Here is a 13,518-nt window from a genome sequence, read left to right as displayed (position 1 = left end):
TCTCGCTCTCTCTCTCACTCTCTCTCTCTCTCTCTCTCTAGTCCAAGCAAATTAAACTTTGCAGCACTTTGCAGTACATTTGATGATAACAAAGGAACGTTGGTGGACAAAAGTATAGAAGCTGTACTGAACATATCTTCAAGGGGCACATGGGCACTGTATAATACAGTGATCCTATTAGGTACCATGCCATAGTCCAGTGCAACGATAGTGCCTAGAAGAGCAGAGGACCTCATCCCACACAACCACGGTGGCTCTCAGTGTGTTGTTGGTTTCTATGGCCCGGGGCACCGCCCGCAGTCACACTCACAGCCATAAGGAGCACAGTGACACTGACCCACTGAGTGCAAGCACAACACACAGTCACCAGAGTCACACACACACACACACACACACACACACACACACTCACACACAAAAACTAAAAGCACTCTCTCTCAGTATGTACACACACTCTCTCAGGTGTGTGTACATACTTTTGTTTTACACACTCATCACATTTCACACACACACTCAACGGGCCCCCAATGGTATGTGCAGGAGAAAAATACTTGAATCTTGACAGCAAATGACAAACAACTGCAGTGGCCCTTCCTACTTGCTGTACACTGCTCCCTCCCTCTCTCCTTCCTCTCTCTCTGTCTCCCTTTCTCCCTCTCTCCCGCTCCCTACCTCCATCTCTCCTTCACCCCCCCTCTCGCAATCTCCCTCTCTCTATCTATCTCTCTCTCTCTTTCTCTCTCTCTCCATCTCTCCATCTCTCTCTCTCTCTCTCTCTCTCTCTCTCTCTCTCTCTCTCTCTCTCTCTCTCTCTTTATGTATCTTGACTATCTAGTTCCCTGGCCCCCAATGCCCATTCATAACAACACACTACATTTTGAAGGACTCCAATGTTACAGTTTTAATGATTTAAATATTAAAAGTAAATAGGCCTTAAGTTTTTGTGAGGGCACATTCCATCCTTAACGTCAAACTGTTTGGTTAAAGTGATACCGTTTTACCCAATTACCAATTAATAATGGTAATGGTTTCAGGCAACATTATCATTCAACCAACAGATTGAACTTTTAAGAAATGTATTTTTGTAAAGATTATTAACATTACTTCCACTTGTACATGTGGCAAATACAGTGGAGTAAAAGACAGAATATTTCCTTTGGGAAATGGTGGGGTGGAGGCAGGAAGTCCTCCAGAGTACTCCTCAAGGAAATACAAATAGATTTGAAAAATAAATGGACATATAAGTTATCTACATGGCTACACCAGCATTATCTTTTTCTGCTGTTTTCCCTGTCTCTTACAATGACAAAATAAAGTTGGGTATCTTACAATATATCATATTACTAAACTAAATATGTACACATTATGCAACAATCCCCATATTTAGTTGCAGATAAGTAGCTTTGTCATGGGATTCACATTACATAATACATGAACTCCACATATAGTAGGAAAACAATATAGGTGCAAACGCATATATACAGTATTTGACACCACATTTATGTATGCACATGAGAGCAGAAATCTGAAAAATGACTCAACCGACAATTGAAGCTGTGTGATGATAATAATAGTGTGCATAACCATGGTATAAAGTCAGTCCCAAATAGCGTATATTGAATTTAATTTGGACATCTGAATTACTTATAATATACATTTTGATTTATTATTTTAGGTTTGAGGTCGAGGTTAATTATTTTGCCAGTAGGCTAAATTTGATACCTTAAGTCTTAAAGGGAGTATCGACAATTCACTGTATAGTGGACTCATTAGCCGACTTGTTTTTAATCATTACCATTCAATCCTATGGTGTTCGCCTTTACTGTTATGAAGGCCGTTATTAACACATCACGGATGCAGGGCTACGCCTGCAGATTAAACCCTGGCCGTTAAGCCTGTTAAGAAGTTCACTTCAAGTCATAAGGTCGCTTTTGCAGCCAATTGACACGTTCATGGATGCATTAAGCTCAGTGTCGAAGGGCTTTAGCGCTATGATCATCCCTATAGGAAATCTGCACCCCGGGGAGTTGAAAAGACCACAGGTTTGATGTGGCCAGGGCCGCGCGGTGGAGCCCCGCAGTGCCCGTGGAGCGGCCCGCCACGGCCCGCCGCGCCCCGCCGGCCGCCGTGATTGAAGTGCAGCCGCCTGTTGGCTCCGCGCCGCGGGGTGGGGGGAAAAGGACCGTTGTGAATAATTATTATGTTACTTTGGTGTAATTTACAACACAAGACGAATAGTTTAGGTATTCCGCGGGATGGTGAAAGGTAGGGTTCTCTCTCTAATGTTGGAATGAAAAGAAAAGAAGCCGTGGGAATGGTTTTGTTGTCCCCCAGCCCGATAAGAGAGAGAAATAACAAAGGGTGGCCGAAGGGTGACGTTTGGGTGTCAGGAGGCTGGGCAGGGCTGGGGTGACATGTCAACACAAACAATAAAACACTTTTAAAACTATTATCAGCCCATAAACGGATTGTCATCACACACACTCCCAGTGTATTTACGGCCAAAATTGACAGAAACTACAATACAAAGTAAACAACAAAACACAAAGTCAATTTTTACACTTTTTTAGCAGAGTGCCTAAATAGACCAGGGCTGTGTTTTAATGTCGTGTGTTCAATTTAAAATGTCCTATTCAAACTTTGTAGTGGAAAAAGACCGCATACCGTCTGATGAGGTTGACTTTTGATTTAGTTTGGTTTAGTCCAATCTAATGAGAGCTATGAGTCTTTAGAATTCATGAGTATTGATCTAAATTCTTATAAATCACACTTGTTCCCTCAACATTATTTAAACCTTTGCTTGTTCAAATAAATGATATAAAATATTCCTATGAACATAGAATAGGCATATCGTTTCAACAGTTAGGCATGGGTTGATAGCGCTTTCGATTGGTGATGGTTTAAAGAATAGTCTTCTGACCGAACCAGGAGGCTACTTTAATGGGAGTGTGTGTCTGTGTATTGGGAAAATACTCCGATATGTATACGTGCACGCTTGCGTGCGTGTAGCCTGTGTGTGTGTGTGTGTGTGTGTGTGTGTGTGTGTGTGTTTGCGTGCATGTGTGTGCGCGCGCGAATGTGTGTCTGCGCGCGTGCGTGTCTGTATTTGTGTGAGTTACATTTTGTACCATTATCCGAGCTATCCGTCTGATAATCACATCATCGTGCCCCAGCAGCTTCGGAGAGGAAGAACGGAGCGCTGGGCCGGCCAGAGGAGAGGGGAGAGGGGGAAGCGAGGGGAGAGGAGAGGGGGAACCGAGGGGACAAGGGGGCAGAGAGAGAGAGAGAGAGAGGGGGGGGGGGGGCGGGGGGAGATGGCCGAGCGGCAGCGGCGGGGAGAACAGCGAACTGTGTGGGAGCGCAGAGCGTGCCATTGAGATATAAAACATCGAGGGGGTCTCCTTTGGCGTTTGTAATGCGCGAGTGTGTGTGATAAAGGAGGAGGGGGGAGGAGGAGGAGGGAGGGAGGGAGGGAGAGGGGGCAGGGTGTGGGGGGGCAAGAGACCCCGTCGCGTTTTGACCCCCCAAACAACTCAGTAGACCGCCACGATCATCAGTCCCCACCTTGCATCTCCTCATCTCCTCCTCTCTCTCTCTCTCTCTCTCTCTCTCTCTCTCTCTCTCTCTCTCTCTCTCTCTCTCTCTCCCTCCCTCTCCCTCTCTGCGCTCTCTTCCTCTTTGAGCTTTAAGCGCCGTCGTCCATTCGCAGCACTTTGCATGACCGCGCGGTCCGTCGCTGTATCCTCTGAGGACAAGAAAGGGGACAAGAACAGAAGAAGAAGAAGAAGAAGAAGAAGCAGAAGAAGAAGAAGAAGAAGAAGTAGAAGAAGAAGAGGAGGAAGATAAGAAGAAGAAGAAGGAGCAGCGATCTCTGTCCGTGCACCGACCAGCAGCATCCCACCAGCCCGCTGCAAGCCCCACCGAGAGGCGGATGCAATCTGCGCGGTCGGAATCGTACCGCCGGAATTGGACTACTAACCTAAAGGGACCTGCGTGCACATCGGCTGCAAACAAGGAACCCGCGCTGCAACACCCGCTTCGGTATGGTATTGAGATTACAGTTGATGCTGCTGATCAATGCATTGAAGCTATAAGTGTTGCCTTTCCCCGTGCAATGCTCCGTCCACGGCCAGAGCCATGTGATCCGAGGGACTGCTTTTGATTGGATAAGTCGCGTGTGTTTATTTGGGATTTCTCCAGCAAATAGCCTACTCTATGTCTTCTATTTTTTAAAAGTCGACAGTGTTTCAACAAACAAATGTATTTGCTAGTGGGCTACACGTTCCGTTCGGTATGAGGCAGATAACCTTAAGATGTAATTGCGTATGAGCAGATGTTTAGTTTACTAACCCTTTCATTCGCCTGTGTGCTTCTGTGTGTCTGTGTGTTTGTGTGTAGGCCTAAGTGTGTGTGTGTGTGTGTGTGTGTGTGTGTGTGTGTGTGTGTGTGTGTGTGTGTGTGTGTGTGTGTGTGTGTGTGTGTGTGTGTGTGCCCTGCATGATCTGCGTGACATTTCAAACTTCATCGTTTGCGTGATTCTCACGAAGTACAGCACGCCCTGGTGTTTAATTCTCCCTGCACGTGTCCATCCTTGCACGTATTCGCAGGAGTCTATAGGGACCGAGGGGGGATCCCGCCGGAGGAGTCCAGCCGCCCAGTGCGCCCTCTCCACGGGAAGGTTCGGCCAGCAAGCCGCATGGAAAAACGGGTAAGTGGACGGAATAACAAAACAAATAGCAGTGATCACACTGAGTATATGACATCATAAGGGAGGCATATCTGGAAAATACATTTGACATCGGTGCTGTAGATGTCCTGACCGCCACAGCACTGGTGCGGGGGAACAGAGGGGGCATGCTGGGGGCCCACAAACAATGCCGTTGATGTGGAAAAGAAACCCACAACATTACAATAATAGCCCTAGGCCACTACAGTAGACCTATATGCAACGATAATGTAATTTATTTAAAGGCTAAAGCGATGCATTTATTTTGTAGGGTCTTTGTAAAGCCAACACCCCGTTGTATTTATTATTTTATTATTTATTTTTAAACCAGATAGGCCTTGTGACTCTAATATGATATCAGTGGCGCGCTGGGAGGCTCTGGTGGGGAGGTGCTGACTTGGTCAACATCAACAGAAAGGCAGGCGAAGAATAGAGCGGAGGCAGCAGCTCTGCGAGCCGCTAAGTAGGTCAGGGTTTGTGCTACAGTGGTTCGGAGGAGAGAGAGGGAGACAGACGCTGATGGGCACCGCGTGGAGAGGAGAGATCCTCGGCGTGGAAGAGACCGCGAGACAAATCACGGCCGCGTTTAGATAAGCAGATATGCAGTCTAAAGGAACACGCAACTGGGCCACATAGCTCATAGCTCAACCACACACAAACACACACACACACACACACACACACACACACACACACACACAGACACACACACACACACACACACACACACACACATAATAGAGAAGGAAAGAGAGAGAGAGAGAGAGAGAGAGAGAGAGACAGAGAGAGAGAGAGAGAGAGAGAGAGAGAGAGAGAGAGAGTCGTGTGGTGGCAATTCCGCACAGAACGAGTTAACACAGTTGTGACAATGGCATAAAGAGTGAAGACATTAGCAGTTAAGACGAACAGGTCTAATGGAGGAGATAAAATTAACAGGCATGCTTTACAGTTGGCCCGGGCCAAGCATGTATGGCCGGTGTTTTTTTTTTGTTGTCATTACTAGGTTATTCGTACATTAAACAACACAACGTAAGGCCTAATTAACTTTTTACTAATTACGCGTCTCCTTTACGGACCGTGCGGACAAAGAGCATCAGGCCCATCTCTCAGAGTTAACTCTGTATCATATTATTACATTATGGTTTAGGAATACGCGGTCCCATGCAAATCACGGCCTTAATGTGCTTATTATAATTCATATATCGGCCACTATGAACATTGCTTCGTCTACTTTTTGTTTGAGCAAAAGGGAGTCACTTAAAGGTATTAAGTTCAAACTTAGAAAATGTTTTATTTAAATGGTAAATAGACCAAGCACTAATTGTGATGTCCTCTAAGTAAAAAAAAATAGATTTTAAGGAGTCACACACGAAATGTGTTTTATTTTATAGCAACACCTTTCAACAATTTTGATCACATTTAAAAAAAGTAAATTTTCAGCTCAATAAAACAAGAAAATCATAGCAAAAATCGTATCATAACATTTATTCATTTGTTTATTAAAATCAAAAGTATAGACCCTCAATGTTCTCATTTCTGAGTTAACACTCCCATGCTTTTAACAGAGAAAATGCGAGGAATTTGTCCTCTCTCTTCTGCTTTGATCCGTTTGACGCACAGCCGCCAAATGCGCACAGAAATCCGATCCCGGCCGGGCGTCCAGAGAGGCGCGCAATTTGATAGCAGTGATTGTGTTAATAGTCAGCCTCCATAAAAACTAAAAGGTGTCCCGGCAAGGCATCGAAGCAGGTGCTTTCTGTGATCCGGCGGACATATGAGACTGTGATGTGAGCGATATTAATCCAGCGCAAAAAGAAACAGAGGCAGTTCTGCTGACCCGGGCAATGCCACCTCAGAGAGAAACGGCAGTTAAGCAGAAATAACCGAGCTACAGTGGAACGGAACGGGAGGGGGTTCGATGCTTATTCATGAATGTGTGTATGTGTGTATGTGTGTGTGTGTGTGTGTGTGTGTGTGTGTGTGTGTGTGTGTGTGTGTGTGTGTGTGTGTGTTGTGCGTGTGTGCGTGTTTGTGTGTGCACTCTGCTCGAGGGGCATTTAACTTGACTGTTTGTGCTTGTGTGCATGTTTATGTGTGTGTGTTTGTGTGTGTTTTTATGCATGTGTGTGTGTTTTTATGCATGTGTGTTGGTTGTTGTGTTAATTGTGTGTTTGTGTGTGTGTATGTATGTGTGTGTGTGTGTGTGTGTGTGTGTGTGTGTGTGTGTGTGTGTGTGTGTGTGTGTGTGTGTGTACAGTAGATGTTTGAGCACAGCTTGTGGTGTACTGTGAATGGTTCCCCTGGTAGGGCTGTGAGATACTCAGCACACGCTGACTGTTTCAGATGCACGTGTTTTAGATGCACACACACGCACACATACAAAATTCCGTCTCAGTATTATCTGCTCTCCTCCTTGTACTTCCCACAATGCGTAACCGAACAATGGTGAACATATCAACACAGGATTATAGCTTACTCACGTGTACTGTGCACATGCACATACACACACACACACACACACACACACACACACACACACACACACAAACACACGCACATGCACACGGACACACTCACACACACACCACCCCATTCACCCCGGTGGCCCAGCCGTGCTATGAGCCACAGAGGATCATTGTAAACGTACAGTAGAGGAAGTGACAGCCGACATCCCCGGGATCACTGACCCTTTGGCCGTGGAGCGCCAACACTAAAACACCAGCGGGCTGCATGACACCAGCTTCTTATGGGTCCGCCCCACACAGGCCAACAACACCGCCCACCTCCCCCTCATGATCCTCTCTCTCTCTCTCTCTTTCCCCCTCGCTCTCCCTCAGTATGAGGACCTGGGCCATTACCCTGGGTCGGAGGCCATGTCTTTGGGGGGTTACGGGGATGCAGTGAGGTCACTGCCTCCCCAGCACTACGGACAAACCATCCCCGACTCCCTGAAGCATCACAGAGACCTGATCTACGGGTGAGTCTGTGTGTGTGTGTGTGTGTGTGTGTGTGCGTGCGTGTGCGTGCGAGTGCATGTGTGTGCGTGTGTGTGCATGTGTGTATGTGCGCATATGCCAGGGCCTGTCTAGCCTTTGCATGTCATGTGTATTCGATAGAGCATGTATAAATGTACATGTGCGCCACGTGGATGGACGTTGTAACAATACACTGGATATGTGCGCTCGGGCCTCGCGTGAATGTCGTGCTTCAGAATGGATTTCAATACAATCTGTGAATGCGTTGTGTGTGTGCGTAACCATGCGTCAACTGTTAATGTGTTTATGTACAGTATGTTAATTGTGCAATGCTTCCGTGTGTGTGTGTGTGTGTGTGTGTGTGTGTGTGTGTGTGTGTGTGTGCGTGTAGTCACCCGCTGTTCCCACTGCTGGCTCTAGTGTTTGAGAAGTGTGAGCTAGCCACCTGCTCTCCTCGAGACTCTGTGTCCTTTTCGGGGACCTCCCACCTCCCGGGCATGACCAATCACAGCGACGTATGCTCCTCCGACTCCTTCAATGAAGACATTGCCGCATTTGCTAAACAGGTGAGCGATGTCTCAAGTGACCAATCAAAGGAGATATGTGTATCTGTGCTTTATAAGGTAGATATAAAAAAGCTATTTTTCAGTTTTGCAGAGTTCAATTTAATTTCATATGTTTGCGTATATCAATTATATGACATTATTATATGAGATTTGTTTATTTACGTGTTGCTGTGTTTCAGATTCGTTCTGAGAAGCCCATATTTTCTTCCAATCCAGAACTGGACAACCTGGTAAGACTTTAAACATAGATTGGGAAAAAACACACCATATAAAGATAACTTAATAATGACCAGAGAAGGCAGAATCATGAAGTGGTCATGGATCTCTTTGTTCTTTTTGGCAGATGATTCAGGCGATTCAGGTGCTGCGCTTTCACCTGCTGGAGCTGGAAAAGGTTTGTCCTAAAGTCCTCCTGCTGACGTGTCTGATGCCATAGGTGAAACGGTTCTGCATTATTTTGAGTCAACAAGCTGGCTTGCTAGAGTTCACAACTTGGAAATGCTAATTAAAGTGAACTGGTTATGCAAAGCAATAGATCAAGAGCAGTCCTGGTCGTAAACCTTTCTGAACTAAACGATTCACCGTGTTGTTTTTTCGCACATGCTCCTCATACTGTGGCATGACAAAGGACGACGACTGATGGCTTCTTTGAAACACAAAAGAAGTTGTCTCTTTTCAACTTGTTTTCTTGGCAAGCCAAAATATTCCCAAGCATTGAAAATAGATGTTGCCGGTCGCGCCCTACGCCACGGTGCTAAAGGTCCCTGTGTGATCCCCCTGCAGGTGCACGACCTGTGTGATAATTTCTGCCACCGCTACATCACCTGCCTGAAGGGCAAGATGCCAACGGACCTGGTAATGGACGACCGGGAGGGCGGGTCCAAGTCGGACATGGAGGATTTCACTGGCTCCTGCACCAGTCTGTCAGAGCAGGTGAGGAGAGCACAGCAACTATAGGTACCCTCCATCATGAATCATTTACAGGCTATTTTGTCACTTTTTCCAGATATTGTTTATTTCAATTGTATTTTTGGCTCATCCCTCATCTCTTCCTCTCTCTCTCTCTCTCACTCTCTCTCTCTCTCTCTCTCTCTCTCGCTCTCTCTCTCTCTCTCGTTCTCTCGCTCTTTCGTTCTCTCTCTAGAATGCGTCATGGTTACGGGAGCCTGATGAGTGCGCCACAACTCCTCTTGGAACCCCTGGCAACTGTGGCCTGCCTTCACACAGCACAGCAGACAACTGCAGCGACACGGGTACAAACACACACACACACGCACGCACGCACGCACGCACCCACGCACGCACGCACGCACGTACACACACACACACACACAGACACACACACACAAAGACATCTATAAACACACACACGCTAGCAGGAGTTACATAAGCAAACAATCTCTCTTTGTAAACTTTTTGCTGGGTAGTGTACTTATACGGATATATACAGCTACACACGCACAAAGCCAGCTTAATGAAAGTTGTGTGTGTGTGTATGTGAATGTGTGTGTAGGCGACGGTATGGACGTGGCCTCTCCCAGCACAGGGGAGGATGAGGAGTCGGACCGCGACAGGAGAAACAACAAGAAGAGAGGGATCTTCCCCAAGGTGGCCACCAACATCATGAGAGCCTGGCTCTTCCAGCACCTATCGGTGAGAATAACAACCCATCAGAGCAAATCACTAGAGAGCAGTGTTGCTCCGATGGCCAACACTAGTGGGCAGACTGCACATTACATAGCAAGCGTTTGAATAAGTCAACCACTGCCAGGCAATTGCTCACCCCCTACCTGTTTTCCACCATGCTTTGGTAACAGAGACCATTAGCCAGGCCATTATCAAGGACATTGAGCTCTTCACTTGACGTCTAACAACTTTGATAAAGAAATAAATATGACTTCAGGAGACGCCATTAAACTGGTCTTCAGTACAGGATCTTGGTTAGTGCTCATAACGATAAAAAATAAAAGAGCCGTTTCAGACGGAGAGAACAACCTCTTATTATCGTTTGCGATTCAATTTAAGGAGGCGAGGCTAGACAGTAATTAAAGAAATCCCATAAGCTATGAGAAAATTAAAAAGACGTAAAAGATAATTTCTTAAGAAAATATAAGTAAATGAATCATGCCCTAAAGAAAAAGAATTGAAAGAATTTGAATGATGGAGAAAAAGGAGAAAGCGGGGCACGACACAATTAAGACTGTTCATTAGGGCGGAATAGAAAATAAAAGCGGGTATTAAATGATTATGTGAATATGCTCTGTGTTGAGTCAGTGCTAAACCATCAGATGCCAGGAGAGTAATTGCAAGATTGATAATTAGCCAGCAAATGAGGCAAGTCAAATGCTTTGCTGCAATTACTAAAGATAGAGAGAGAGGTACAGACAGGAAGAGAGGATAGGCAGAGAGAGAGAGAGAGAGAGAGAGAGAGAGAGAGAGAGAGAGAGAGAGAGAGAGGACGGAGGTGGTAGGATCGAATGAATTAGGGATTCTGTTGGCACGTCATCTGTATTCCCCTCAACACCTCCTCATCACTCATGTTCAGACACTGACACTGTTAGTTCCAAACCTTGTGTTTTATTTAGCGGACAGTCATTCCAATACAATTCCCTCTCCTTATGGGCTTAATCCTTCCTTGATATTTATTTTTATTTTATATTAGTTATTATTATATATTAGTTTTACATATTGTAATTTACTTGTATTGCTGTTGTCTTATAATGAGCAGGGACAAACCCCCTCCTTCTACTTCAAATTAAAATGGTTTTGTATATTTGTGTTTGTGTGTCTGTGTGTACAGCACCCCTATCCATCAGAGGAGCAGAAGAAGCAGCTGTCCCAGGACACAGGACTGACCATCCTACAGGTCAACAACTGGTCAGTGCTCTGCTTGAATCCACACTACACCCAGAGCCCTGCCTGCAGCGGCACATCATTTAGCGTCTTTCTTAAACACCTTTCACCGACCATCACACAGGGCAACAGGACTACCGTCTATTGAAGGTCCTGTGAAAGCAAACAAGTTGTTACCATCAAATTGCGTTTAGGTTCATGTAAAAAGGCAGAATGAATGATATTAATCAAGATGGTCTACGTCTTAAAACACCATTGTCCTATTAAGCACAATTTTCAAGTCAATTCAATTCTCACCGCTCATAAAGACAAAATGGCAAATCAATACCCAATAATCATGTGATTTATTGCACCAATGTTCCCTCCGGGACGCATACCCTAGACACATGTATGCTCATAAACCCGCAACACACACACACACGCACGCGTGAACGCACACACACATGCACGCACAACCACATAAAGAATCTTCCAGTTCCTAATCAATCAGTTATCACATTCCAATCAATGTTGCACCAGTTAGGTGGTACACCCCCCTCACCACAAACACACACACACACGCACACACACACACACACACACACACACACAGACACAAACACTCATGCACTCACACACACACACACACACTCACACACACACACATGCACTAAAACATGCACACACACACTCATACACTCACACACATACTATCACACGCACACACACACACACACACACACACACACACAACCTGGCCTAATCAATGCAGTTCAATCAATTAGCATGGGGATCGATACCTGGCCTGCTCCAGCGTTGATTTACTCAGCCCTCTGAAAGGGTTAAGTGGTTGTAAAAAGAGAAAGGTTAATAGTCTCCTGGTCAGGCTTTTTTCTCCATTAACCGCTGGCCTCCTCCAGCTCCCTCCCTCTCTCTCTTTCTGTCCTCGATCTCCTCTCTACCTCTCTGTAAATACCCTCAACTCTCTCCCCCTCTCCCCCCCACACACACACACTGACATGCAGACACGCACACACACACACACACACACACACACACACACACACACACACACACACACACACACACACACACACACACACACACACACACACACACACACACACACTTGTCTCCTTCTCCCTCTCTCCCTCTCTCTTTCTCCCTTTCCCCCTCTCACCCTATCTCCCTCTCTCCTCTTATGTTCTCTGAATCCCTGTTCTCCCTCTTCTTCCTCTGCTAGGTTCATTAATGCCAGGAGGAGAATAGTCCAGCCCATGATCGACCAATCAAATCGCTCAGGTGGGTGTCCCCTCAGTCCCTGCACAATGTCTCCACGTCTACTTCAAGTCTCTCACCAATACATTTGTCTTTCAATTAAAAGACCTGCCTATTCTCAGTTTTACCTCATTACATTTCCTTAACACTTAAACTACGTTTGTAAACTATATTGACTTGCAAGGTTTTGAGTTTTAATTTAAGCGAATGTATAATCTATTTAAAAAGGCTGAAACCTTGCTATGCCTGTGGATATACATAGTGTGCGTCCTGCAGGGGTCGTGTGTGTTGCTGACATCATTTGTGTGTTGCGTGTTGCAGGTCAGGGTGGTCCCTACAGCCCAGAGGGAGCAGCTCTTGGGGGCTACGGACTTGACGGACAACACTTGGGTCTCCGTGCAGCAGGTAAAACTGAAACACACACATGCACACTCACTAACACACACACACACAGACACAGCGACACACACCGAAACACACACACAAGTTTATTTTTTTTTACCATACATCATATAATATATTATAATTGGTCTCCGTCTGTCTCGTCCAGGTCTCCAGGGCATGGCCTCTCTACCGGGTGAATACCCCGGCTCGCTACTGGCCCAGCAGGGCTACCCTCCCCACCCCGGCAGTTCCCTCCACCCCTACCCCGGCCCCCACCCCCATCCCGCCATGCTCCTCCACCCGCCTCCACACACACACCCCTCCGAACCACTCCTTGCACAGGGACTGGACATCCACGCACACTAGCCGCTTGAGAACTGCACAGCTGTGTGTGTGTGTATGTGTGTGTGTCTGTGTGTGTGTGTGTGTGTGTGTGTGTGTGTCTGTGTCTGTGTGTGTGTGTGTATCTGTGTAATGATACAATGCCGCACGATATAAAACAGAAAATCTGCATTGCTTTAAAAGTTTACATTCCCCTGAAAGACACTGACCTCAATGTAGCTGATCACACGCACACACATTAACACACACATATACATACACACACACACACAGGCACACACACACACACACACACACACACACACACACACACATACACACACACACAGCCTGTAGGTTCAAAGCCATACCTCTCTCCTCCTAGAAGTGCTTCCTTCTCTTCCACCGCCTCCTCTGCATCTTGCGGGGAGGAACC

The 13,518-nt window shown here is 46.2% G+C and overlaps 1 protein-coding gene across 1 annotated transcript; it reads left to right on the top strand.

Annotated features, from left to right (window-relative positions):
* Positions 1-4,696: 4,696 nt before the first annotated feature.
* meis3 (myeloid ecotropic viral integration site 3) lies at positions 4,697-13,127 on the top strand (the record flags this gene model as incomplete). The annotated part of the gene is made up of 12 exons (XM_079731647.1): positions 4,697-4,708; positions 7,564-7,703; positions 8,093-8,267; positions 8,447-8,497; positions 8,611-8,661; positions 9,051-9,200; positions 9,412-9,520; positions 9,781-9,920; positions 11,068-11,144; positions 12,343-12,401; positions 12,699-12,782; positions 12,928-13,127. The coding sequence occupies 12 exons, from the start codon at positions 4,697-4,699 to the stop codon at positions 13,125-13,127; spliced, it is 1,248 nt and encodes a 415-aa protein (XP_079587773.1).
* Positions 13,128-13,518: the final 391 nt, after the last annotated feature.

The sequence above is a fragment of the Pollachius pollachius genome, assembly GCF_949987615.1.
Source record: "Pollachius pollachius genome assembly, chromosome: 3".
NCBI classification, from domain to species: domain Eukaryota; kingdom Metazoa; phylum Chordata; class Actinopteri; order Gadiformes; family Gadidae; genus Pollachius; species Pollachius pollachius.
This window is presented reverse-complemented; position numbering and strand designations above follow the sequence as displayed.